At 42.5% G+C, this 27,929-nt stretch overlaps 9 protein-coding genes across 9 annotated transcripts; 4 read left to right on the top strand and 5 right to left on the bottom strand.

Moving 5' to 3' along the window:
- Positions 1-476: 476 nt before the first annotated feature.
- Positions 477-4,511, bottom strand: I206_102731 (uncharacterized protein; the record flags this gene model as incomplete). The annotated part of the gene is made up of 9 exons (XM_019154837.1): positions 477-645; positions 713-969; positions 1,035-1,152; positions 1,216-1,364; positions 1,785-2,383; positions 2,448-2,934; positions 2,989-3,105; positions 3,173-4,243; positions 4,353-4,511. 9 exons carry the CDS (start codon positions 4,509-4,511, stop codon positions 477-479), a joined length of 3,126 nt encoding a protein of 1,041 aa, XP_019012240.1.
- Positions 4,512-5,082: 571 nt separating this feature from the next.
- On the bottom strand, positions 5,083-6,967 carry I206_102730 (uncharacterized protein; the record flags this gene model as incomplete). Its single annotated transcript, XM_070202617.1, has 15 exons — positions 5,083-5,093; positions 5,145-5,231; positions 5,292-5,321; positions 5,379-5,460; positions 5,521-5,535; positions 5,607-5,687; positions 5,771-5,899; positions 5,971-6,030; positions 6,087-6,137; positions 6,191-6,223; positions 6,282-6,300; positions 6,357-6,376; positions 6,451-6,491; positions 6,765-6,811; positions 6,873-6,967. 15 exons carry the CDS (start codon positions 6,965-6,967, stop codon positions 5,083-5,085), a joined length of 801 nt encoding a protein of 266 aa, XP_070058718.1.
- An 895-nt stretch (positions 6,968-7,862) lies between these two features.
- Positions 7,863-9,007, top strand: I206_102729 (uncharacterized protein; the record flags this gene model as incomplete). Its single annotated transcript, XM_019154835.1, has 4 exons — positions 7,863-7,909; positions 7,980-8,340; positions 8,433-8,573; positions 8,672-9,007. 4 exons carry the CDS (start codon positions 7,863-7,865, stop codon positions 9,005-9,007), a joined length of 885 nt encoding a protein of 294 aa, XP_019012238.1.
- A 418-nt stretch (positions 9,008-9,425) lies between these two features.
- Positions 9,426-11,835, top strand: I206_102728 (uncharacterized protein; the record flags this gene model as incomplete). Its single annotated transcript, XM_070202616.1, has 6 exons — positions 9,426-9,701; positions 9,822-10,426; positions 10,577-10,686; positions 10,754-10,920; positions 11,038-11,179; positions 11,312-11,835. The coding sequence occupies 6 exons, from the start codon at positions 9,426-9,428 to the stop codon at positions 11,833-11,835; spliced, it is 1,824 nt and encodes a 607-aa protein (XP_070058717.1).
- A 300-nt stretch (positions 11,836-12,135) lies between these two features.
- On the bottom strand, positions 12,136-17,399 carry I206_102727 (uncharacterized protein; the record flags this gene model as incomplete). Its single annotated transcript, XM_070202615.1, has 6 exons — positions 12,136-12,651; positions 12,720-15,739; positions 15,830-16,770; positions 16,824-16,917; positions 16,981-17,297; positions 17,368-17,399. The coding sequence occupies 6 exons, from the start codon at positions 17,397-17,399 to the stop codon at positions 12,136-12,138; spliced, it is 4,920 nt and encodes a 1,639-aa protein (XP_070058716.1).
- Positions 17,400-17,827: 428 nt separating this feature from the next.
- I206_102726 (uncharacterized protein) lies at positions 17,828-19,123 on the top strand (the record flags this gene model as incomplete). Its single annotated transcript, XM_019154832.1, has 7 exons — positions 17,828-17,941; positions 18,010-18,307; positions 18,369-18,393; positions 18,458-18,476; positions 18,536-18,590; positions 18,643-18,660; positions 18,723-19,123. The coding sequence occupies 7 exons, from the start codon at positions 17,828-17,830 to the stop codon at positions 19,121-19,123; spliced, it is 930 nt and encodes a 309-aa protein (XP_019012235.1).
- Positions 19,124-19,811: 688 nt separating this feature from the next.
- On the bottom strand, positions 19,812-21,869 carry I206_102725 (uncharacterized protein; the record flags this gene model as incomplete). Its single annotated transcript, XM_019154831.1, has 5 exons — positions 19,812-20,912; positions 20,978-21,101; positions 21,166-21,417; positions 21,491-21,616; positions 21,679-21,869. The coding sequence occupies 5 exons, from the start codon at positions 21,867-21,869 to the stop codon at positions 19,812-19,814; spliced, it is 1,794 nt and encodes a 597-aa protein (XP_019012234.1).
- Positions 21,870-23,123: 1,254 nt separating this feature from the next.
- Positions 23,124-24,418, bottom strand: I206_102724 (uncharacterized protein; the record flags this gene model as incomplete). Its single annotated transcript, XM_019154830.1, has 5 exons — positions 23,124-23,260; positions 23,320-23,380; positions 23,452-23,820; positions 23,885-24,029; positions 24,099-24,418. 5 exons carry the CDS (start codon positions 24,416-24,418, stop codon positions 23,124-23,126), a joined length of 1,032 nt encoding a protein of 343 aa, XP_019012233.1.
- Positions 24,419-25,868: 1,450 nt separating this feature from the next.
- Positions 25,869-27,459, top strand: I206_102723 (uncharacterized protein; the record flags this gene model as incomplete). The annotated part of the gene is made up of 3 exons (XM_019154829.1): positions 25,869-26,222; positions 26,278-26,367; positions 26,416-27,459. 3 exons carry the CDS (start codon positions 25,869-25,871, stop codon positions 27,457-27,459), a joined length of 1,488 nt encoding a protein of 495 aa, XP_019012232.1.
- Between the last annotated feature and the right edge of the window lie 470 nt (positions 27,460-27,929).

Here is a 27,929-nt window from a genome sequence, read left to right as displayed (position 1 = left end):
GTGATGTATCTGTAGGAAGGCCGACTGCTTGGACACAAAGGGTAGACATTGTGTCATACTTGGAAGATCTTTTGATCCTTCATATGATGTTTGATTGTACCTTGTGGCACGGTCCAGACCCGTACAAGACACCTCATCATCCCCGAGGGTAGAATTTCGACTAGGAGCATGCAAACCGATGAACCTTGGAGTCTCAAGCACTCTTCTACTGTACATGCCCGTCCGTATCAATCTTTCACATGACGCCGTGATTGTGACTCGGGTAAAAGATAATGGATGATTGGGTTCCTACGCAATTGGAATTCCCTTATATGCATTAGTGACAGTGCGATCTTATTGTGACCGATATCATCAAAGAGATTATAAACATTGATTCGAGGCTATACAGTGCAGGGTATAATATATACAACTCTTAGAGAGGTATGGCAATGAAGTACAAATTGAAATGCACCACACCATGTCCCAGCCAAAAAGTATCAAACTCGCCCTAAGAATCCGATATCAAAAGCGTCCAACGATCTTCGACCAACAGGATAGACACGTGAACTCTCTTTCAATGTGTTGATTAATTTATCACAGATAGTTGTAGGGTATGAAAGACTTTCAACTTGTCCACCGAGTCCGAATCCAGGTAAATCGTCCAAGCTACCAATTTTTCCACAACACATAAGCTTCTTTAAGATTCATTCGAAGCTCAATACAAAGCACTTACTCTTTCTCACCATTCATTTCAACTATCTTGTACATGATTTTGGCAGCTCTCAGTACAATTTGACCTGGACTCGCACTGAGTGTAACCTTTTGTTGGACTGATTTACCTCCTATAGACGAAGCGATAGAAGATCTTCTTGAGATCCTGCTTTTCTCTTCTCCATCCAATGTAATTGATTTGCGTAGAGGTGAGGGCATGGGAGAGGGTTCAGTAGGTTTAGCATATGACATTTTGACGGATGGATTGAAAAGCCAGACCTGAGCGAACGTTATTAGGAGAGAAACAACTGATTGGCGAATGAGTTTCGGGGAAAGAGACTCACGTAGATCCTCTTGTTCCCAGATTCTTCCTCAGAAACGATGAACCGATGACTAGCATGAGCTTGGGACAGTTCCAGCATATCTGAAACGACAAACACCGAAAGAGGAAATCGGATCAATCTATAATGTTATGACTATTTAATTCGCCATACTGACCAGATTAAGTATGCCAGAGACACTCACTCTGCAATTTCTTCATCATCGTCCTCCTTCAAAAGTGCCACAGCCCATTTACTGAATCTCACAGTCTCCGCACCAGGTTTATCGTCTTTTGACCTTTGTTTACCGAGGACCTCTCCACAATGACACGAAATGACATTCCATGGTTCGACCTGTATGCAGATTCCAGGTTAGCCAAATCATCCTTCTCATATATGCGAGAACAATTGCTTTTGATTTATGTGTAAAGAACGAGAAGAGATGTAGACTCGGGAGTAGCTTTCATCCATTGGAACTCCATGAATCAAAGTTTGATCATCCCTAGACTGTTTATAAATTGATATAGGACCTTTGTATCAGTCAAAAGATCGGTAAAAACCAAAATCTTATCCCAAATTTCCTAAATTCCCTTTTTCAAGATCTGTGAAAGACGAAACTGACTAAGAGCTTCGTCTAGCGCATATCAAGCGTCCAGGAGGAAAGATGAGATCACCCATTGAGAAGGATGAAGACCTTCTTATAGCCCATGGTGACACGCCAGAGAGGACAAGTGCAAACAAATAGCATTTGAAGGGATTTCTCGCTCAACTCACCTGATCTCCTTGTTCTGCTGTTATATTACCCCACTTTATTCTTTCTTTTCCTATCAATAGATAACTTCCGCCTACCAAGACCCCACCATTTTGAGGCCAGAAACCTTCTTTAGTCTTTTCAGCAAGTCGAGCGGTGAATGAAGGATCATTATGACACATCCAAACTTCCATCATCTCCGCCCAATGTTCACTTGGTAGATCCTTGTAGCTGTCCGTAGGTAAAGTAGCTAATTCTCGTTCACAGGATGTACAGCACAGAGTGGTGGGTTCAATCTTGCGTAAATCTGGCGCTGAGAGTGGATATGAGGGTAAAAGAGATGCAACTGATGGTGGAATAGGTTGGGCTACGAGTTTAGCTTCTAGATGTAGCGATTGAGCTGAAAACGGTATTATTTGTCCGTGTTGAATTGCAGTCGGTAGAGCAATTCGGATCGAGATTGATGGATTCATCTTTGATGTGATGACCGCTTCCTCGTCGTTAGTCATACTGCTTTCCACCTGTAATTCCAAGTTGGAAGAAACTCCTATGCCATGTAGAGTAATCTGGACAGACCGAAGGTTCTCTTGATGTTCAGTAACGTAAGCTATATTATTGGCATCTACGAAAGCATCTTTGTCAGCTTCGACCGCCTGAAGCAATGTGGATAATCCACAATAACGTACCAAACCCGTTGTTAGGCTTCAAAGGCAGGTTGAGCTGACCACTACCTCTTCTCATCATTCCAGCGATCTTCTTGAATGTAGTGGGAGTGGATCTTCCAGAAATACTTTTCTTGCTCATTATACCTTCATCGAGGGGTACAGAGTTACTCCTTGATCTTGCCATACTAGAACTTCCCTCTGCATTACCATTTGTATTCTCACGAAAAGTGTCTCTACCCAAAGATCGGCTGCGATCTGGACCACCACCAGCCAAGAAATCTTGAACAGTGACAAGCTCGAGAGGATCTTCTATCTTTTCTCCGTTGTTACCGTGACGAGGTGTAGGTGGTAAAGAATCTTGATCATGTAACCTACCGGAAGTAGAGTATTCCATCAAATTCTCGATGAGTGAAGCTTTTCGATCGGCCGTTTTAGGTATATTGGCATCTTGGTTATCTAATCGTCTTTCCTCTGATGAATCTATGAGATCCCGCAAAAAATGATCTCGCTATAGTTTGACAATCAGCATATAGATGATTACAGGCAAGACATCTAGACTTACGTTTCTAAGATCTCTCGCTCTGGCCAGATCAGCATCGACTGCACCCATGATAGAATCCTGGTCATCTAGCCTTCGAGCTTCAGCTTGATCAACAATGCGATTGATAAATCGCTCTTTCTGCAATATTAATTTGCTCTATTAGCTCTATTGCTCTTGAAACCCGGTACGCAGCTAATGAACTGACAGTTCTTCTCTCCCAGATCTCACCATCAGCCCTTTGACCATCTTCCACCATAATCCGTCTCTTCCCATGAGCTCTCTCGATCTTATCCCAGATCTCCTCCAATTCCTTCATCTTTTGCTTTTCAAGTTTGATCTTGTCCTCCTTACTAAGATTATGTCCATCTGTAATAGGTATTCTTGATTTCGATGACGATGATGAGGCTGTATGGCGCATTTCGACTCGTTGATCGTGTAATCTAGGTACGACTGAAGATAACCTTTCGATAGCTGACGTGAGAGAATCTAATTCCAGCAACATCTTCTCGCGTGTAGACGATTGCTGACCTGGGGAAGTCACAGGGGATATAGGCGAATCGGCGTTTTGCGATTTGTCCTCAATAGGCAATGAAGGGCTAGCTTCTTCCTCATCACGTATATCTTGGTATGAAGGCAACACTGATGATTTATCATTCTCCTTGACCGATGGCGGGTGATTATCGATAAACTGTTGATATGCCGGTGGTAGACCATTGTTAGCTGTTGATTGAGATAATTCATTCCCTTCTTTTGAATAAACATTCGATTCAAGGGTTTCATGGGAAGACGACGATCTATCTTGCGATAGCCTAACAATCGCAGTACTAAGGCTTTCCAATCTTTGCCAAGCCAGTTCTTCCCTAACCACATTGATAGCAGGATGAAGACCTCCTTGATTGCTTTCTTCCCGCTCATTCTTGTCTGTATCTTGATAGCCCGTTAAATCGTCGGTTAAACGTGCATCTTGTAATCCTTCTAAGAGGTTAGTCAAAGCATTGAAAGAGCTTTGTATTCTATCTGCTGGACTATCAGCATCTGGAAAAGTTTCCGTATGTATAGTTGAGGGCGTGATATTAGTTGAAGGGGGTAATAATTCATCTAATTCATATGTCACCTCTAATAAATCCGTCAAAGCTGAAGCAAGTTGTGCATTATACGATGAAAGGGACTCGGAGGAAGAGGTCATGTGAGATGACGCTGATTCGGGAGGTAGGAGGGATGAAAGAGCGGATATACATGATTGTTGGACGGAAGCGAGATAATTTCGGACGTGTTGCTATAGCAGAGAATGGTCAGTCCTCAAGAAATCAAAGGTAACAGCTGCTGCATAGAAGAGATTCAAGACGAAATGGCTGACATGAGATTGAGGTCGAGATGCTACTCACCCTTGGCTGTTCTGATCTCGATATCATTCCGTTTCCATTCAACTCTGAGGAAATCGCAAGTTGATCTAGAGGGAATGGAGCAGGTGGAGGAGGTAGTTCATCGATAACATCCAGTGCTTCGACTTGAGGTTCCGCTTGGATAGATCGTATGGCTTCCATATCTAAACCGTCTTATACCATTCTATTCGTCGGTAATAATTAGACTTAGAATGTAACGAAGATGATGTGCAGGATTGGTCGTCAAGGATAGCAAGCTATATCAATTAATTCATTGGGTTGATGAAAAAGGGTCGATGGGAATCCAAGCTCTAGCTAAATATCAATATTCCCACCTTTGCTCAAATTCGGATGATCCATTGGGAGCATGGCGATACTGACAAGCCAGGATTTACAATATGCAGTGATCAGCTAGTGATGGGAGGACTATTACTCATATTTTATACGAAAGGGAAAAAAGTTAATATTCAGGAGTAATTCAAACAGCTATTCCGAAACATCCTCAAATCCTTAATAGCGCGTCTAAAATACATACAATCTAATGCACACGACCTCCACCATGCAATCATTTTCGAGGGACAGATGAGACGGAGCGTTACGGCCTAGAACATATCAAACAGTGGAGATCTCATCACTCGGAATGTCCAGGAATTATAAAATAGGACCCAGACAAGCGATTCAAACGACTCTTCTGGACATGCACGAATCATCCGGAAACACACCGCTCGCCCTTCTACGGCGTACCTGTGAGGACACGTCATAAGCTGGTTTTGACAGCCATACAATTCCGCTTACCTCCCAAGAAATCATCAGCTCTGGCAGCTTGAGTATCCCAGTCATCCTTGAAGACTGCTATCCCGACCAAAAGACCAGCTGCAAAGACTATCTTTGGGTGTCAATAAACACGAGTGGGCGCCGAGGTCCATGTTCGATGATACTCACAGACACATGAGATGACAAGCCAGAATGCTCCTGCAATCATGTATGAGCTGGCATTTCATGATTGGTTACAAAGACAAATCAGCTCACCCCAGAATCGCGATCCACAACAGCCTATGATGTTTGCATATTCCGATGCGTCCGATGTATTGACCTTTCTTGCAAGAGTATCCTGAAATTCGAACTTAGCCAGCTGAGACTGCTGCAGAGCATGAATCGAATGACAACTCACATCCACTATATCCCACTGCAAGTAGAAGAGGGCCCTTAGCCCAGCTATCCTCGTGCTATGACATATGGCCAAAGCGAGCCACTCACTATAGCATAAAGGCAGGACATGACTCCAATAAAGAGGATCAGGAATCGCAGAGCCACTGAATGAGCGACGAGCCAAGTGATCTGGACTATTATCAGCTCGTATGCCAAGGCAAATGATCCTTGGATGGACTGGAGCATAGCTATTGACGAGACGCAAGGCTTACAATGATCAAAGCAGCCATAACAGCGATAGTAGCCCATGCTATCCAACTTGACCTCGCCCACCATAACGTCAATATCCAGAAGAAAGCTAGGATCAGGCAGGCGACTTTCGATGCGTTAGTATCGAAACCCTAGTAAAGGCATCTTACAGTCAGCTGAAGTCGTGGATGGTGCAGAGACGCCAGCTGATGTAGCTACTTACGACGGCGATCAGACACGCTCCAATGAACGATGAACCGAGGTATCCAGCTGGCAATGTGATCTAAATGTGCGAAATCAGCTTTCGTAGTTATTCCCTCGGAGAAACAGCTGACTAACAGCGGGAATACCGCCTCTCATTCTTGTGGAACCTCCTTCTTGAGGATCGAGCTGAATTCGTGTAAGCTGGAATTTATGTATCCCTAAAATTTCGATTCACTTACAGTGATCTTCTCGACTGAGGCGCAAGTAAGCACCTGTGGGATGAATAAGCTCATATACCCTTGTCACTCGTAGCAGTAGAAGACTACTTACTCCTGCTAGAGCATGCGACCTTTGGCGATGTCAGTCGCTGTGTACCCATCTTTCAGTAGACGAAGGTATGCTCACATTTCGTGCATTCCCACAGTCTAAATCAGAAAGTTTGGTCAGTGACGTACAATTGCAGACGGGAGAGGATCACGCGGCATCACGATTGACTCACTAGCAGCTTGAATGGGTAGATGATCTTCTCCAGTATAGGCACTGTCAACATAAGCTGTCTGTCAGCATGCTCGGTATTCCTCCTATACCGACAGAGCCATCCGATCTCACTGACCGTGCCTACGAAACTTATCAGCTGAGGTGACTGACAATACCAAATGATAGCTGAGCTTACCACTTTCAGTTCAACAAGACTTGTGATATCAGTCTAAGCATTGCGACGCCATCAAGATTCTTGATCTTTTACATACCACTGCGAGAGCGAAATTAGGAATATTAGTATAAGTAGGAATCTCGCAGGGAGGAATTACTCACATATACCAATAGCTACCACATAGCACGCTGCTACTATCAGAGTCACCCTACAGAGGAAACAGCAGTAAGATGGTTGAAAGACCTGAGCAAACCTAATTTCCAGCTTACCGTTGAGTTGGATTGGGTGTGAGAGCATCTACGACCGCTCTTCGCGGTATATAATGTAATGTTGGATCATCGATTGGAAGAGGTAGAGGTGACATGTTACCATGAATTCTTTCAAGTCAGATGCGTAAATTGCACGTAGTGTATCTCGTAAGAAGAAAGTCTACAATTGTCAGTAAGTATCACAAATGAATATATTATAGCGGCAAGAAAAGATAAGATGATTCAAGTGAAGGTGAAGGTTAAGATGTCAAGTGATATGGGAGTTGATGTTAATGTTAGCTCAAAGGCAGTGTTGTGTATCTTTTTGTTTTGATGGATTGTTGCGTGCGTAGAATATCAATCAACCCTTCACACAGTCCCCTTTGCGCACTGCCTCTTACATCGTCCTGGCATCAATGATCCGAGAGTGACTCTATTCATGATACGAATTCAGTTGATTTCGCGAAGATTGGTCACTCATACTAAATGATCAAATTGTAAATCTCATCATCAAAGCCATGAGATATGAATTTCAGTAGAAATCAAAAATCAAAAGTCGCGGTTAACCAAATAGCAGTTGATCGGCGCAGGCGAGGAAAATTGAAGAGTTCCGGTATAATCCTAAAATGAACAGTTAAATCATAATTGTTAATTGCCAAGAAGTTCATGATGCGACTACGAGTATCAAGCTTAGCTCGTGTATAGTAGTCCATGTCACAGGGCGGAGTAATCCCTCGAATGACTGCCAATAGTCTGCGCTTCGCTAAATATGACTGATCAAGGGAAGAATGATGAATTTTGCGCAGCAAAGCTTGTCAGCGATTACCCACTCCGTAATACGCGGTAAGTAGGTGGAGTGACGTATAGTAAGTATTCATTTCCGCATATAAGAAATTCGGTCTTATACGAAGGTATAACTCCATGCATCTACATCTCATGTCTCAAACTCTTGAAGGTAGTCAACTATTGGATTTTACTGAAGTCGTCCTGATATAAGTATACAAAAACAAGATGACATCTCCCGCTCCACAAGATAATTCTGATTTACCCCCACCATGGTGAGTATAACATCTTTTGTCCGGTATGGTATAAAGGGTTTACTGATAGTGGGTATAATGTTGAACATAGGATTCGACAATTTGATCCTAATTATCAAACATATTTCTATATCAATCCATCAACAGATCCTGTGACTACCTCATGGACTCATCCAGCTTTGAGTGAAGGGGAAATTCATCCTGAACAAGCCGATGCTTTACGTTCAGCACAGAGTCAACCTTCTAATCAAAATCAGGGACAAGGCGAAGCTGCTACTTTCCTCAATTCAGGTAGTGTAGCTGATCCTGTACCAGGATACGACAATGGAAATGGAAGTTATACGAACCAAAATTCAGATCAAGTTGATGGACAAACCGGAGAAAGAGGTTTAGGAAGTATGGTTTCTGGTTTAATGGGTAACTCAAATCAACAGCAACAATATGGATATAATGTGAGCGATTCGAATTACTATTCTTCTATTTTGAAATTTATAAGATCCTGAAAAGTCGAGTTTAACGCTGATATATTGCTATCATTTCGTAGCAACAACAAGGATATAACAATGGATATGCTCCTCAACAACAATCTTCTAGTGGTAACAAATTCGGGTTCGGTACTGGTATGGCAGCTGGAGGTGGAGCCCTGTTGGCGGGTAAATTACTGAGCAACGTACTCGGAAACAAAGTAAGTTTGCAGTCTGTCCGAGCTCATCATTCTGCGTTTGTACCGCTTTGCCGCCTCAAATTCCCCGGCACTGACACTAAGAATAAAACTCCCTTTAGCACCATAGTTCGTATGGCGGATCAAGCTTCGGTCATAACATGGGTCCACCTCCTTTCATGGGAGGCGGCGGTGGTGGACTATTTGGAGGCGGTGGAGGAGGAGGTATGTTCGGTGGAGGCGGTTTCGGAGGGCCTGGGGGTGAATTTGGCGGTGGAGGAGGAGGATTTGGCGGTGGAGGACATCATGGGCATCATGGAGGAGGGGGAGGATTTGGAGGTCCAGGTGGATTTGGGGGAGGTGGTGGATTTGGAGGTCCAGGTGGATTTGGAGGAGGTGGTGGATTTGGGGGAGGAGGGGGACATCATGGAGGAGGTGGTGGACCTGGAGGATGGTAACCGTCCAATGAATCCATGGAACCCAAATTACTTATATACTACCCTATGTATCGATATTTTGTTACCTTTGCGATTAGCCAGCATGCAATGTCAACAATGATAACGGATGAGTAGTAGTTGTGATTCGGGAATGAGAATGGAGCCTGACGTAAATGAATTAATGAACGCGTTTCACTGGAGGGAAGAGTTTAGCAAATTCCGACTGAAGGCTAGTATCCGAGTAGTCTTTCAAATCAAATCTCTTGAACAGCTTCAATAACCTAATCAGCTTTTAAATTTCTCAATCAGCTCGCGCCCTTGTCAACAGATCCTCTCCCATTCCAGTCTCTTGTCATCCCCACAGATTACTCAAATTTGATATCTACCTCTACTCATCTTCTCCTCGAGACCGCTGTTCGCTAGCCATCATACAAGAGCTATGGTGTCAAATCGACACGACTTCACAGATTCCGAACCTGAAAATGAGGTCGACTCAGGCGTAGATAGTCAAGCCGGACCGTCAAACCCACGTAAACGACAACTGAGTGAAGGAGTAGCAGAATCTTCCAATGCAGACGGTGGGGATAGTCGAGGTGGAAGTGAAGATTTCGATGATTTGTTAGCAAATGATGAAGATGTAGAAGAGAGAACAAAACCTGTACCACCACCTAAGAAAGCTAAAAAGAATGGTACTGGTAAACCATTGAAAATTACAGTGAGTCAATGCAATCAATCAATCAACTGATACACATTTTATCACTCAACGTCAAATCTAAATGAATTATGCATTGATCTGACGTATACTTCTTCCTTCCTCCTTCCTTCCTATTTTTAGCTACGACCAGGCATAAGTAACCTCATCAATTCTCAAACTCCACCTCTGAAATCAAATTCAAACAAGAAATCCAATTCAACTAGACATTCCGACAGGTCATCATTATCCCCACCACCACCTATAACGCTCAAATTTGGGTTAAAGTCCGCAATGGCTGAAAAGGCTGCATATTCATCTTCGGAGGATGATGATCCTTTACCTGTTCCTGCACCACCTTCATCAAAGAAGAAGAAGCCGAGTTCGACCACTTCCTCAGCTAGTAAGAGTAAAGCCAAATCACAAGCGGAAAAAGTGAGCTCTACGGCAACCTCTTCAGCATTAGCACCTAGAAAAAGTTACGATTGGCTTGCACCTTCTGCAGCTGGTGCGAGTCATCGTGGTCCACCTGAAAGAGGTGAGAAGGAGAAAGAAAAGGAAAGACAAGATTCAATAAATAACGATAATGCGAAAATCACCGGCTGGTCCCCTGCAGATGAAGCTATTGGTGGTCTCCTTGATGATGCTCCGGAGTCATTTGAGAAGAAACCTGTAAAAAAGAGTCATAAGAAGAAAGCAGCAGACGCTCCTCCGGGTCCAGGAAAAGCTTGGAGGAAAGGTATCAAGAAGTGAGTCTGACTTTGATATTTACAAATGCCAAAACGTTCTCAAGGTGATTGCTAATAATGTTCTTCCGCTTCTTTCTTCTCATCCTCTTCCTGCTTCTTCCCGTCATGTCATCGTGTGACCATTTACCGTCTCCTTTCGTAATAATGTAGAGGCATGACCACAGCCGTCAAAGCTGAAGATGGGCTTTTTACGCCATCAGGATCACCCTTGGTACATGCCGTCACACCTCAGAGCAGGGAAGGCAGTCCAGACCCACTTGGTGAGTTGGTCAAGCTTATGACCGAAACCGTCAGATGTACTAACCAGAGTCGTTGACAAATTGGCAGAAATATCACCTCGGATGATCATTGAAAGACCAATTGCACCTGCCATATCCCGTGCTCCTCGTGAACCATCTCCACCATTCGTGCTCGCAGACGCTAAAGTGTTAGGCTTCCCTGTATATCCCAATCCCATTCAAGTCCCCAAGGTACCATTAGGGCCTTTCCCTAAAGTGAGTGAGAACGCCCAGCTCAACATCGGTCCTTGTCTTCGCGCTTTCCTCGCTACATACCCTGTCAACACACCATCTTTCGCTGAGCGATGACGGCTGATAACCATTCGATTTCAGGTAACACAATACTTCGCACCGATAAATGGAGGTGATGTAGGACCATTTCCTCGAAAAGAGCCAGTACGAAATTGGACGCATACAGATAAAATAATAACCGGTATCGGAGGAGGTCAATTGAAACTCAAATCTTGGGTGTCGGGTAAGTTCGATTTGCAGTAACTTCGAATAATCTGCCATTCATCCTCTTTCCTGCCCACAACATACCCTCTCCCCAAGTGTTCCATTTAAATGTCAAGGATCACACTAACAATTTGTCTCTTCTTGAATATAGGCCCAGAATCGGAATTATCTCGTCTAGTTCAATCAGATAAAGAAGCCAATGAAATAGCACGTTTAGCTAAAAGTAAAACAAACGCTACCAATAAAGCTGCAGGTCAAGGTATAAGTACAGGTACAGTAACACCAAATTCAAATATTATAGAAGAAAGACCATTATTAAGTACAAATAATTCATTTGATGCTTCAACTTCTACATTACCAACTCCAATTTTAGGTCCAATAAATAATGAAGAAAAACAAGTTAGAGGAGATGAAGAAATGAGTGAAATTGCAGATTTCGATGAAGATCTTTTACCTAGTAGAGCAACTACACCTGTTTCAATCTCAACACCAACAACAACAACGACAACAACAACGACGACTCCTAAAATCAAACTTAAATCTAATTCGACTGGTGGAAGTAAAACAAAGAAATCAGCTCCTAGAAAAAGTAATTTAAGACAAGAAATTGTTCCTTCAGAAGAAAATAGTGAGATTGATATAACGATAGCAGAAAATGAAGTTGAAGCTATGTAGAATCTATACTTTCATAGGGATTTGTTTTTTATACTAATTGAATCAGATATTTATTTATTTGGCGGTTTTTCCAATATGTACAATTTGATAATTTAATTCTGTGATCTTGTAAATTTGTTTACTCATATATGTTAGTCCCATTAAATATGATCTCATATCAATTGAAAGAGTTTCATCCCACGATGCATATTATGTTTTGATTGTAGTAGTGTACATACAAATAGGACCATTGTACATGATACAAACATATAGACCAAAAACATCGAAATCAGTATGACATGACATATGGAAGATAACGTATTATCCTCTTCTAGCAATTGCAACGATCAGATCTCTATTCCAACCAATTCCCCATTCAGCAAGTCTTTTCAATTCTCTCCAGTGTTCTCCTTGACTTCTTTCATTAATTGATTGATAGATTACGAAATCTGCTTCAACGAGTATTGATCTAAGTAATGAACCTAATAAGAGACAAATCATACAAGCAATTATCAATCCCGGGAAAGAAATAACAGGTTTCATGATTTCCCTATTGTCGTTTCGTAAAGTGGGTGAGGAGATTTTGATATTGGCATTCTTCTCTTTAGTCATGGATGAAGAATCTTTCGTTGAATCTTGATCGATATGCTCAGAATTATAGCCAAGGGGATTGGGTAGTCTAAGGGTGGTAGTTTTGACTGGTGAATGTTCAGCTGTTGCAGGTGCTGAATTTGAGAATCTAGGAAGACGTGAATATCTCCAAAAATTGTATGAATATCTGGAATGGGATTCTGGTACGTTCGTAGTTGTGGAGGAAGGTTCGATGATTTGAGAATCCTTTTGAAAATGGGTTTTAGCCGAAATGCAATTCCTATTACACATTCCAGATTTTTGAAAAGACTCACCTTGGTATTCAGTATGACACCTTGTCCTTCTTCCGAAAGAGTAATCGTACTTCTCAGAATATCACTTTCCCCAGCTTCTGGTAACCTCTCTCCCTTTTTTACCTCGTCCTTGAAATATTCCCTGGCTACCGCTAAAGGGCCTCCAAGAGACGTACTGCCCTGAGTAGCCCTATTGACCAATTGTGGTAAGTTCGATTTGTTGAAATCACGAAGTCCGAAAGTCTTCGAGCGTTTCTCATCTTCGACCAAAACCTCGTTGAGGCCATACCAGTAACCCTTCTTTTTGTCTTCTCCCTCTTTGGGTGCTGAATGCGGTTTAAGGGTCAGTTGAATGACAGCGCCATCATTAATCAAGTCTAAGAGCCATCTTGGCCTCGGAGTGGGTGCTGCAGTCCCGCCCAGGGGGTCAGAGATAGGAGCATCGTATCCCGTCGTGGGCAATGTCACTCTGAGTAAATGTTTCGATTGGGATGTGGGATCCAGAGAGGCTGATTGAAGGACGTTCGGTGCTAAGGAGATTATCGAGCACCTGAATGGGAGATCGAGGTATTCGTTAGGTAGGTTGAGGGGTAAATTGGTACTTTCACTTTGCGGGTCATGCGTGGCGATTGGCAAGGAAACGGCTTTCAAGTCAATTTGACAACCAGCTTTCATAGATGAAATGCCCAATTCGACTTCAAGAACCAATAAATCTTTTCTTCCCTTTCGAATTTCCTCCGCGAGATCAATTACTGTCGACCGGCCAGTGTTGATCGAAGTTTTGGACTCATTATGTCTCAATGGAGGAGACAAAGTTCCTTCTCTTTCGCGATCTCTTGAAGAAGGTGTTGGAGGTTGGACAGTGACAGTCAGTGAATAATGATCGTCCTCAATTTTTTGATATACACCAACACAACTCTCCTCAATACCTTCTAAAGCCCAAGGCGGAGACGATCGTTCCTCAGGCGCCAGGACAAGCATAGGTGGTGATCTGGCTCTTGAGGGTGATCCCGAACCTTTCAGAACACTTTCTATGGAGAGTAAGGCTCGGGGCAAGGAGGAGTTAAGCATATTATTGACTGATAGAGGCATAGAGCCACTATAATCCACCGATGCGACGTACATACACCTTGTCGATGGTATAGCGTACTGTTCGTGGGAATAAGGATCGATGGTCTCTATTATCCATCCTTCCAATATGATATGACCCTGAGGTAAAGCTGTAGGATTATACTTGATCCAGTCCAGCCCTATAGCTTCGGTATCAAAGCTCGACGAGGAGGCGTGGAAGATAGTGGACAAGGGAGTATGTGGTCCATGTTGTGAGGGTGAAGGTGGTGGGGGGTCAGGCATACGAGCCACGATTGTGGCGACTAGCATACTTCTGCCTCTGAAGGGAAAAGTGGTGTGAGCGATCATGTGGGATGTTGTGATCCCGTGACCGAACGACTGAAGCGTTGTGGGCCTATCGAACCTTTCGTCTTTCCGTAAAGAAGACACCGCAGCAGAAACGTCTTCAGCCGTGAATCCTTCTATTATCCTTCCTGCTCTGAACACCGGAAACGATTCCGAAACGTGACCGACACTCTTTTTCTCGATTCTCAGACCTTCACGATCGGAGACTGGCTGCCAGCTGTTGGGATCCGTCGATTCTCCATCCCGGTCTGCGTGAATCTTCGCTAGCTGGCTTAGGGCCTTGACGGCCGCATCGACAGGCTTACTACCGCTAACTGTCGCTGGCTTGGCTGTAGCCATCGGTATAATGGCTGCCCGTGTAGTTTCGGCAGCAACATTATACCATTTTGATAGTGGCATAGCGTATTTAGTGAACGTTGAAGCTGAACTTGCTATTGGCGATTGATTCGGATCAGGTGAATTTGCGGCAGATATGGTACCGAGATCTAGGTTACTTCTCTTCTTGCGTAAGGTACCCAAGGCTGGTGGTTGATCAAGTGGTACTCTAGTAGGTCTTCCTCGTTTCTGTTTCTTCAGAAGTTGTACTTCGCCATCAGGTAAATCTTCTAGATCGATCTTCACCTTACTTCCGTTGACCGTCACAGAGGTCTTCCCAGGTTGCGCTGTCCCCCTTCTTACCGTGATCGCAACTTTATCATTCTCTAGTACCGTTGGGTCATGTTCTATTGTCAACCATAAACCGCCTCCACTGGGAGACAAGCGATGCCGTCGAAGAGCCGAGATGGACTGTTGAGGAGGATCGATCAGAATTGCGAAACTATTTGACCATTGATCTGCGTCACATCGTATCTCACACTCAATGTTTGATAATGGTCGGGAAACGTTCATTGACCTTAGACTGCTCGCTTCGCTTCCTCCATTTTCGGGATCAGGGTTTTTGACTGCGACAGGAAGAGGGAATGAGGTGTGTGTACTGGAAGAGTTTGAACGTCTAGCTTCTGCAGCTTCGTATTCGAACTTGAAAGTCTCCTGTTCCACATCATACCTTGATGAGAGAACCCTGGCGCCTCCCAAACGGGTGGCCACAGGCGGAGCACCATGTTTGATGGCAAATTCGCCTATACCAGCTAAAGTAGACATCATGACTTGGGGGATTGAAGATTTGTTCGACCATCCTCGCGGATCGCTTTGCTCTAATAGTGTAACCTGCGTGGTGTTTGGAGAAAGAGATTCGACTGACCATCCTTGTAGATCTATCTGAGTTCGTATGACGTTTGGATCTGTCACGGCCGGTATACGAGGGAAAAGATCTGTATCATCCGTCGAGAAGCCGAAGAGGTGTACTGAAGAAGGCGATTTATATGTTGTCCGCAGCATGACCGAATCTCTTGCGCTGATTGGCCAAGCAGCTTTCGACTTGATATGCCATAGATCTGTCAGTTCGTTGACATCTTCGAGTAAATCAGCATCTTCGTGAGACTTGTCCCACACCAATCTCGCACCAGGACTGGCGATGACAGCGAAAAGATCCCAAATTCCCACGCCCACGAAGACGGCCTCAGCACGAAACACAATTAGAGTTTTATCGATGGAATTCAGTTGGTGTATAGCTACACCTCGCGAATCTAGTACAGGTCTCCATTTTTGTTCTGGTTCCTGCAGTAGAGATGTGAAATCTGGGAGGATCAGCTAAGACCATTTCTATTTGTACTCACAGATATAATTCCTCCGTATTAAGCTGGCAATGCTCTTATGAGCTGCATCACTCCGCTGAGAGATGGCGCGCCGTAAATCTACCGATCCTTCGTGCGAATGTTGACTTTCGGCAGTAGCGATAGTTCTGAGCGAGATTCCAGTCATACTAGCTGTATCCTCCAGTAATGGCCGGCGAGGTATGGGAGCTTGCATAGGCTCAACGCCGACTGGTATGCCATTTATCCTGACTCCTGCCGAAGAAGATGTAGTACGTTCTATCGATACATTGACTCGGACTAGCTCTTCTCCAGGGTCGAGCTGAGCATGAGCGAATCTCAGTATCAGTCTCTTTGGAGCAGTTGCGCCATCTAAGTGATTGGGAGCCTGACCAACGAAAGATGACCAAGATGCAGAAGGTGAATCTTTCCCATGTTGTGTGCGAACGCTTATCTGAACATCCCAACTTTGTGTTGAAGATATCCCAAATTCAACTTGACGACGTAAATCTTCTGTTTCCCTGTTCACCCCTCCGGCAGCCACTATTGCATAACCGACCGATAGAGTCACTCTGGAGGTATCGTATTGTACCGATCCAATAGCTACGTCTGGTCCATACCCTAGAAGCACAGGCACTTTTTCACTTCCGTCTCTGACATAGTCCACCAGGCCAACGACTAAAGAAGGCAGATGTTGAGGTACACCTCCTCCCACAGCCCAAGCTCCTTTGGGGTTCCATGACCAGAAGCAGGTTATACGTGCTTTACCTTCTGGTAAGGTATCGGAGAAATTGTTGGAAGGCAATTGGATACACCAAGCTAGTAAAGCTACATGGGCTCGGACATGGGGAGGAGCAGGGCGGAGGTAGGCCGGTTCGTGCTTGGATCGAGGGAGTGAAGTGGTAATGTCTATGAGGGTATGTTGATCGACTAAAGTTTTTGATATAGTGACTGCGTCTCGAGGACTAGAGCCCGAGTTGTCAGAGGTGGTCCAGGAGCTAGAGATATCCCAGCTCACCTAGATGGCCAGCCTAATCTATAATTCGTTCGATTCACCCTCGTATGCGCGTCTAGCAAGTCCAGTGTGACAGCTTCTTCAACCATACGATCCCCTGTTTCCCGTCTCATCTGTCAGCTTGCCTCAGCCCAGATCGAGAAGAATATGCTACACTCACACACAGGACGAGTCTCAGGTGTGACCAAACATCCTCTGAAAGTATCTATACTAACATCGCTTCCACAGTCGACTTCAACGACGGCTCGATATACCTCGCCAGATTTTCCGTTTCGCCTATGCACTACGACCTGACTTGCGTCTATCTTTCCCAGGGATGACCCCTTTGCAGTACTTTTGCCTGTATCTTTAGCGGTTGTGGAGGCTGTGAGAGGCAAGACAGATACAGGTTTCCAAGCTGAGGAAGATGATGAGGAAAGGAGTGCTCGAAAGTATGTGAGCGAGGTTGCTAGTGCTTCATGCCATGCTGCCTCGAGCCTATGTCAGCGGAAAAGCATTAGCTGTCGAAATTAAGATGCGAATCAATCCCTGTGTGACGTATCCTCACTTGCTACCGTCATCTAGATTCTCCAGACGCATGACCGTGGCCGGATATCATGAGACTCTTGACTTGTGGTCTAATTCTAGCCAGCAGAGTGATGTTACTATCGTTCGTAAATCGGTCTCAGCCTGTTTAATTGATCTTGTCGATGAGTCGAACCAGTAGAGTGTTGACAGCTGTTTATGATACACTTTTTCATTGTCCTAGCATGATATTTGTTGTTGTGAACCCATTTGAATTATCGGACGACGTTGAATGAAGGTAGTCATAACCACGTGGGAATAGGCCCTTGGCACGTGACTCCTTGTTTATGACGCGCTCCTACCTGTATACCTAAATTGACAGTAAGCGCGAAGTGACCCTTTTGAAAGGTATCAATCAATCTCAATCCCGTACTTGGTCAACTTAAATTGGTCTATCCCAAACCTCTCTTTCTCCTTCTCTCGACCCAACTATACCTACCACTATGATACGCATACTACCGATACTCGTGAGCTCGTTACTGGTATCAGCTCACGGAGATCACTCTTTCGATCTAAACGATTTAAATGATGCTGGATTGTCATACGCCGAAAGGCATGTGCGTTTTATCTTTCTTTTTTCTTAATACTATTCGAGATGTGTTGGGCTAATACCGTTACTTGACAGATGCACACAGAACATCATATAGATTCGTTTGACTTGGAATCTTTTTTCAAGCTACATGACCTAGATATGAATGGATTTTGGGATCAAGCTGAAATTCAAGCTGTTTATGGACTACATCATCATTCAGTCAAAGATAAGATAAAACAACCTGAGTTGGTAGATGCTAGAACTCAAGTAGTAGTGGATAAAGTACTGGAAAAGCTAGATACGAATAAAGATGGGAAAATATCGTTAGATGAGTTTATAGCTGGTGGAACGGAGGGATTACCTTCTTTTGAGGGGTACAAGGATCTTGGACGTAAGTTTGACAATATCCACAAGTTTCTACGACCGAAAGACTTACCTGCTATCAAATTCAGACCATTATGACGAGGAATCAGAGTAGTATGTTCAGCTATATTCACACGCCTTATCGGTTTTCAGAGCTGATAAATGGTTTCTAATATAGCTTCTTACATCACGAAGAGGTGAATTCTTGAGTTCTGCAGGACGATGATCAGAAGCTCATTATCACTGATATCAATAGTTATATCATTCCTCACCTGAAACGCAAACTGACGAATCCTATACCCACCCGGAAGGTGAGTCGGGCTACTCAGTGTCAACTCAATAGCTAAATGTCTTTGGTCTTAGATATCGCTCATTTCAGACGTACGTGACCACTCCTCACCTTCGCCCGTCTTGATGTTAAGCTGAATCGCTTTTATGTGCAGATCATGCCGAAATAGAAGATGAAGAAGATGCAAGAGAACGTAAATTTGAAGGTTTATCAGAAGATGCAGATTTATCCAAAGATCATGTGGCTCAAGATCCACTTGATATTCATTCACATTTACCAGGAGACGGACCTTCAGATGTTTCTGAAAATTCAGAACCAGAATCAACTTTAAAAGCAGGAGATGAAATTGATTCACCACCTAAACCTATTTTACAACGTATAGATCCATTAGCTCAACCTCAAAGAATATTGAAAAATGCAGGAAATATTATGAAAGAAGAATGGAAATCTGCAAAAGAAGCTGTAAATGGTGAAAGTTATTCAGGTCATGGTAGACCTAGAAATTCAGAAGAAAGGTTAAAAGCTGGTGTACCTTATAGTAAGTTTACTGGTTAGTTGGGCTTTATCATATATAACTATTCAATTGTACTTGAGCTGATCAATTGTCATGATCTTATCTGTTTTGTTCTGTTCAGAATACAAGTGAGTATCAATGTTCCGTCTTTTCCCCCTGATAGAATCCAGAGGTCAAGTAATCGTAGCATAGCTGATTGATATTATTTTAGGATGCGAAAAGGATTACGGTCGGATGAATTCTAGATATACCTATATATACGAGGACAATGTATCATATAACGAATCTCCCAATTAACATATCTCCTTCGTTGTCACTTCATGTCTGCACTGGATCACTTATCAACTTCGTTATCAGAGAACAGCTAGTTGGTAAGGGTAAGGCACGACAAACTTCAAAAATGTTTAACGCGAATGTTCAATAATAGGGGCAAGCGATATCATATGCAAGGTTATCTGTCACTATATAGTCCATGTATCTACAGGTATATTATAAGAGAGAATGCGAGTCACCAATTATATATGACAATGTCCGGTGGTCATGTACGAGAAGTATAGATACAGTGTTTGAATATATGCGAAATAATCCCCATGTGTAGAGAAGTCGTAATAGCAGAAGAAGTCGATTATTGTCCGTATTTTCGAGTAGGGTTGGCTTATTGAGAAGCTTTAATACTATATCGTATGACGAATCAGCATATCTTTTCGATTCCCTCAAATAATTACGAACTCACATATCAGCAGCATTTTCAGCTAAACCATATAAAGTTGCACTTAAATGAGCAGAGAATTGAATAGGTAAAACAGAAGCATCAACTATTCTAAGATTTTCAGTATTATAAACTTTGAGATCACTTCCTACTACACCACCTAATTCTTCTGACATCATAGAACAAGTAGCTATTGGATGATGAACAGAAGAAAATCCATTTAAAATCCAATTAGACCAATCTTCATCTGATCCACCATCATTATTTTCAGGTACTTCATTATATCCTGGTGCATTTTCTTCAGTTACAATTGATCTTAAAGGAGAAGTTTGAAATATTTTTCTAGCCATTCTAAGACCTGCAATTTGAATTTTCAAATCAACATCTGCAGAAAAATATCTAGGATCAATTGATGGATAATTGAATGGATCGGTTGAAGTTATTTTTACTGTTCCTCTTGAAAAAGGTAAAAGTTGCCATAAATCAATACCTAATCCACCATTTGGAAATCCACTATCAAAGAAAGCTTCTACTAATCCTGAATTTTTGTTTACCATCAAGTCTTGTTGAATACCAAAAATCGTATTAGCAGCTTCAACAGAAGCAACGGCTCCAGCATCATAAGCATCTTGAGCATATTGAGCGATATTGTCAGAAATAGTAGAAGCGATATCATTATTGCTTGATGAAGAAATACCCAATAAATCAGGATAAGCAATACAATCGCTTGGACCTCTTCCATCGAAATCGAACCCGTCAACAGGTGTCCATCCTACAGAGTTCATAGTTTGTTCTTGAAGATTCTTACCGACACCAGACACATTGGCAACGACATTTATACCGAGACCATTGAGTAAAGCTGGATCACCAACACCCGATAATTGAAGTAAAGCCGGAGTCTGGATAGCACCGGCTGAAATGATGACCTCTTTTCCTGCGTTGACGGTGTATCGTTGACCATCTGAAGTACCGTATTCAACTCCTGTAGCTTTGTTTCCGTCGAATTGGATCTTAGTTGCTTGGTGCTGCAAAAGAATAGCAAGGTTGGATCGTTCCGATACGGGAGAGTAATAAGCAGTTGCTGAAGAGGATCTATGATCTGAATCTTGCCAGCTGATTGTCTAAGATAAAATAATGGTTTAGTCATATTCTATCAACGGACCGCACAATACTTAGGATGACTCACGTTAGGATGGAAGGCAACCACATTGGCATTACCATCATCGGCATCAGGACTAGAAGCAACGGAGAAATTGGTCGATACAACTTCTTTAAAGTATTTCTGTTGAGCACCGTGGAAGAGCTCATCCCTTTAAGATAACAGTAAGTTCATTCAGCATCGATGTCATACGAATGAAGAGGTATCAGACTCACGGGTAAGTCACTTGAAGCGGACCGGAAGTATTATGATAAGCCGGATTCGAACTTGCTCCTGCATCTTTTTGTTGATCATTTGGGGCGGAAAAACCTTCAGATTTTAGCATACCGAAATACATTCCATCCCAATTCCAATATCCATTTCCATCATCACCTCCTAAAAAAGTAGAAAGAGAATCATATTGTGCTTTTTGTCCTCGAGTTTGAGCCAAACCATTTATTGAAGTTGAACCTCCTAAAGTTTTACCTCTAAATGCGGAAGGTCAGAATCAGCGTTTTTGCTACTTTGGTGAGATCGAAAAAAATAAAAATCTATAGATACCCTTTGATGTATCTTCCTTGACTTGATGGCCAATTCCAATCTAATTCTGTGTTGAAAGCAACTGAGTATTGATATGGATCATATACTCTTGGATCATCTCGGTTATCTGAACCGGCTTCGATGACCCTGATTATGCTGTCAGTATACTTCCGATCTTTTGCATAATAGGATGGAGAATTAACACATACAATACAGTGATATCGGGATTTTCTGACAACCTATTCGCGACGACTAGACCACCTAATCCACCTCCAACGATGACATAGTCAAAAGTCTGATTGGATACTTGAGAGGGATCCGTGAGCAATCCTGATATAGCTAGAGCGGCAGGGAGTAGAGAGCTCAAGCTCAATATAAGAGCTGTTGTACGGATCGACATTGAGATAAAGGGGAATGAGGAGGGTCAATTAAGACAATGAAGAAATTATCAATAGGAATTCTGAAGATGAAAAAGTTTGATGTATAACTATATATAGTTGATGCCAAGTGAACAATCAATCAATCAATTAGCTTCGCAAACGATTGACCGTTAAAAGATCCTTTATGATTTACACCGTGCACCTTTTATAATCAAAGATAGATCGTCATTCCGGTGGTATTTTACCTTCACAACAATGTATGACGCTTTTCACATTTTGTAGTACATAGCAATGTTGTTAAGGCTCAACGTTGAGAAGTGTGGTGAAACATTCAATCATGAGGATTCAAGAAAAAAAAGGTCGAATGGTTCCTGAACTTTGATCGAGATTGGTATATTCTGCATCGCTCTTTAAAAACCTTTCCATCTATAAAACATGCGGATAAGGCGTGTGTAGTCCAACTTAACTTCGTCGTAAAGCGGTGCTTCCTTGAGAAGCGTTTTCTGTGGAATTGAATAATTGTAGATAACAATTTTCCTCAATAAGCTCCCGAATATCTGATCCAAAGAGAATAATCAGAATGAATATCTTCATAATATAGTTATAATTTACATAGTGAAAGCTGTGCTTTTGATTCATCATATGATAATCGGTTCAAACGGATTTTACTATTTTCGGTCAAATAATAAATTTCAAGTGAACATGAAAAGTGGAGGAACAGAGACAATGACGTCTGAACATTTCATTTTTAGGGATTTAGTCGAAAGAAATATCGTAATCCTGGTCTCACCCGTACGCATACGCATACGAAATCCGAAATAATCGCATAAAATCTTGTCCATTCTCTATGCATCGCATCGCCTTCTAACGATATTTAAGTCCGGTATATCCATTAAATACATTGATAGCATTTCAGCGGAAGTAAACACAGCCTTGAACTGATGTGGAAAATAGCCAGAACTCATTTGGGCGTTTACCAAGGTATATAGGTTTGCCAGAATTTCATTTCTCACGGATGACGGCTCGTAAGGCAGTTGCCTGTTTCGTTGGTGCAGTGGTAGCATGCCCTCTTAGGGTTTTCTATAATACGAAAACTTTGGGGGTGGTCCTCGGTTCAATCCCGGGACGAGACCCGTTAATTTTTTTCATTTTGTGCAAACAAATTCATGTTCATGCATACTTCTGACTGAGATAGAGCTAGATGTATGTCATTCTGTGCATAGGATGAGCATCTGTTGGTATTAATTATTCATACCATACAATGTTATCATGAATCAAGCTAATCCGTAATTTTCACTTATACCCATAGGACTCGCTTTTTCAGCCAATTTCCTCGATCTAAATTGTAATTTAAATTTCCTCCTTTGATAAGTGACGTATAAAATTACTAAGATGGCTATACCTGCTAAACCTATATAAAGAGTATCATGAAAATTAACTTTGTTAAAAATCAATAAAATTCAAACTAACCACCAAAGACACCTAACCCAATTGGGAGAACTTGTAATTTTTGACCTGGGATACTTACTGTCTAAACGACGTATACATTAGTCACATCATTGCTTAATGATTAATAATGATCCTGTTGAGATGAGAACTCACAGTGGCATCTTGTGAAGCAGCGGCAGCATCTGCCGTAGTTGTGGCTGAATTTGAAGTGAGGGGTTGGACTGTGAAATTTATGATTACACTATTTTGAGCGGAAGTGGTGGTAATCGCAATCGTTGAGGTATCGGTGAGGGACCCCGAATTGGACTGGGAAGCGGAGGTGGCAGTGGCTGTTGCACTTTCGGTAGAATCATCAAGGGTGCTTGGAGTAAAATCCGTCACCGAACCTGAGGACAGTGCGGTAGTCTGAATGCTTGAAGTTGAAACCGTGTCGGGTACAATTGTACGATTCGAAGGCGTTGCTGATGCCTGAGGAGTAGAAGATATGATCCCAGCTTCAGTAGCAAAAGTCGTTGGAATTGACTGACATTGCTTACAATCAGCGTCTTAACCCTACCCCTTGCAAAGGTAGGTTAACTCTGCTCACCTCTATCGTAGGTGTACCAAAAAACGATGAAGCGATGCTATCATTTGCGCCACCTAGAATTTCACCATCAAGAAGAATTTCACAGAATTTCTGCGAAGTGTCTTCAGCAGGTATTAGGCATTTTTCCGTCATTTTACCAACAGATCTAATTTCGTTGACTTGTCAGTGGTCATGTGTATTTACAATAGATTCTGTTCACAGGCACAGCACTTACGTCTCAAGTTCGTTGATCGTCTCCCACATCATTGATAATTTCAATTGTCCTTTACCTCCAGTAGGATCTCTTAATGGATGAGTAGGTAAACTTCCTCCATCATCAACCTCAACCCTTTGAGTCTCGATTGGAATGGGTTTTGAACTTCCTTGATTCTGCCTCTTATTGAATTCGATCACCATTCTTTCGGCTCGAGCTCCCGATTGATTTTCCTTCACGTTTCCCCGCTTGAGAGAATCTTCGGTGAAAGTGGTATCTCCTCGGGCTTGCATAGTACTTAAAACCATAGATCTTACATTATCTTTCTCATCTGCTTTCATCGTCGAGATGTTCAGCAGTACCAAGGGGTTGAAGCTTTCTAGATCTCCTGAGTCAGGGGAATCGGAAGGTCCGTCGAAAGCAAGCGAAGGAATGGCGAATATCAGGACTAACAAGACTAAGAGGATGAGTGCAACTCTTATTGGGAGGAAACCGCCAAATCAATATTGATACAGCTAATTCCAGAATCCAGGAAATTCGACCAGCGAGTGCAAGTGTAACAATGAAGGAATGACGAAAAGAGAAACGATGACAGGAAAGATAATATACAAAATAGTTCCAACAGAGGAATGATAAAAGCAGAGGAATGATAAAAGCAGAGGAATGATAAAAGCAGAGGAATGATAAAAATCAGTGAGAAGTGCATGCGATGGAAGTCCACCATAGCTTTTGATCTCCCATACTTGTGCGGTGGTTAAGAAGCATTGACTGTCAGCGTCAATCTCCTTGACTACGGACTCTGTCGCCCAGAGGTGAATTCGGGCTTGCGAAAGAGCTATTCTTGGGTCGCTTGCCATACTTTATCTTGAATGTGTCTTCGCGACAAGGAAAAGGAGCATTCCTTGGCGCTGAGTATGTTGTCGGTCACTGTCACTGTCACTGATTAAGTCGAGTCTCATGGCCATCTTATCAGATTGATCCTGCATATGACTTGAGTGCCACGGAATCCATGTCCGCTAGCTGGTGCAGTCAAGATTGCATGCTTACTTCTCTCTTGTTTTGTACTTTAACCCGAGACATATTTCATCCCATTTCCAATTCCGAACCCCCTTCTTGCCCTTTGTCATTCAGGGTATGAGATCTTCTCCTTCTTCCGTGTAAGGTAATTTACCTGAAATAGGAATGTTTTTTTACCTGGTGGTATGATTTTCGGGAAAAAAGGAAAAAATTACCATCATAGGTTAAGTAATATTTTTAAAACATGACATATAGTAGTAGTACTAAGTAAAGACGCGACGTAAATACGTATGTACCAGGAGAAAAGCGCGATTTACGACTTAGAATTTAGTTTTTTTTTGGACATGTGTTTTCGTGATCATACATTTTGATTCTGTATAATCTCAAGTATCGACATCATATTCATTTTAATAATATAATCCTACAATAGTCGACGACTTTATATCGCCAATTCGAGATTGAAGGGTAGGAATTGCGAAGAAGGGAAAGAGACGCGTCACTGTAAATTTAGATTGGAAAGGAACGGCAATTCTCACACAACACACACATACGACTTCGAATCAGTGATTAGAATACCATCTAAGTATTTTAACAGGGAGTGGTAAACGCCTTTGAAGCGTGAACTTGGCATACACGGCTATATACAACCAAGTGTCTTTGTTGATAGAATCGATCGTATCGTCGTTCACCAGGATCCAGGTCATCGCCATCATCGCTGTCTATAGTATTCATGCTTAATCACCAACGAGTGGGCACGAGGAATCATTAAATACGATGTCAACGCTATCGCCTCCTACGACAGTCAGCGAAGAGGTTTTATCAACACCCAAGACACCTCAACAGAACGTAGAAAGCTTACCGCTCGATCAGGCGAATTCCGTGGAGACCTCCTCACATGATCAAGATATAACGATGACCTCGAGACAAATCACACCTTCGTCTCCTTCAATCAGTGCTAGTGGTTCGGCAAGTTCACCTAGATCTATATCTGCATCTGCATCAGGATCGGGATCGATATCAGGTATAGGAATAGGGGAGAGTAGTCAAAGTACAATTGGTAGTAATCCCGAAGAACATATTCCAGGAATAGATGTGGATAAGTTCTTGAAAAAGATGGAAATGGAAAAAGTGAGTCCGAAATTATACATATTTCCGGGAAATATCCATCTGACTGTATCTGTAGAAAATGCTTGCTCTTCAACAACGCTTGGAATTAGCTTCCATAAAAGCTTCAAATGGATGGAAAGATATGTCTATCAAGGAGATTGAGAATGTGAGTGTCTATCTGCCATACTAGAGATTCAATTGACGATTCGCGCAGAAACTTCCTCCCACGCCGTTACGCACGCGAAAATCGTCTCTCATGCCTGCATCCCCAATAGCGACCTCTCCTACAAGATCCCCTGCTATCCCTTACGAACCACCTTCACCCTCTAGGCCATGGCAATTGATCGATGTTCTTTGGCAACCTTTACCTCCCCCTTCTCATGGACGATATCCAGCTTCACCTTCGAGTCCGAAGAAACGTTCTCGAACAGATGATCACGATTTACATTCGAGGTTGAATGGATTGGGTTTACCACTTAGTCCGCAGCGCTTGAGGAGAACTCCTGGCAGCGTACATAGGAGAGCATCGAGTTCGATTTCCACGAATTTAGAACGAGCTATAAATATGCATGGAAGTGCGGGACCATCATCTCCATTAAGACACGGTTTTGAAGATCGAGACATAATACCTAAAAAGAAAAGATCACAATCCCATTCATTACAACGTCGACAAACCCCTACAACAAGTCAAGATGTTGATGCTGCAAAAGCGCTTACTCACATGTTGTCTTCAGGTGGATTATCAGATGACGATGGATCCGCCCGTCGTCAAATTGGACTTAGTGCACCATTATTATCTACAGTTGGTTCACAATCATTACCTATTCCAGAAGCATTTCAACGTAATGGATCAACTTCACCCTCTTTGGCACCTATGAAATTACCTCCAATAAATACTACACCTAGGGCAGGAGGTTTATCGGCTGATTTAAGAACACCTAATTCTCATACTAGACATAAAATACCAGATAGTGGAAGTTCAACCAGAACATTAGATCAACGAGAAGAAGATAAAAATGCAGCTGAATTGATGATGTTCTTGGCTCATTCTCCTTCACCAATGAAAAGAGTAAATACAAATGAAGATAATGATGAGAATAAACCTAGTTTAGGTATGGCTGCTAGGATCTTATTTGCTGATTCTGATTCTTCTGAAGAACAAACAATACCAATTAAGAGGAAAGATAGTTTCACCCATAGCAACTTAGCACTGGCTCCTCCTATAACACCTAATACTTCGAATGACAGATTTGCCTAGTTTTAGGAAGCAAGTTTAGAGGGAACCTTCACTTCCCTCAATTTGTGTGTAATTCCGATATACTTTTCCGTGTAATATATGTCTTTATAATCCTTACTTGTTATTTTCATATTTTGTCATTAAGTCAACCTTGTAGCCCTTTTTTTCCTTCAAAATCTCGGACGTGATCTTAGATATCTACTCATTTTTGTCACCATTATTCATGTATCAGTTGAATTGACTCCTAGCATAACTATAGTTATGATTTCAAACATCAATATTACGTAAGGGCTGCAAAAGGGAGGGTAGTCACCGACCATGACGTCGTTCTTTACTGTTTTTTCTTCCGTAACTTGACAAGGAACGCTGTTTTCTCCCCTTACAGGCGTGTGAGTGGTAAATAGTCAACGCCAATTCTCCGAATAAGGTAGAAAAATTATATCACATATAAGGAATGTTTTCATACTCTCTTTTGCTGTGAATAACACAGA

The sequence above is a fragment of the Kwoniella pini genome, chromosome 3 (assembly GCF_000512605.2).
Source record: "Kwoniella pini CBS 10737 chromosome 3, complete sequence".
NCBI lineage: Eukaryota > Fungi > Basidiomycota > Tremellomycetes > Tremellales > Cryptococcaceae > Kwoniella > Kwoniella pini.
This window is presented reverse-complemented; position numbering and strand designations above follow the sequence as displayed.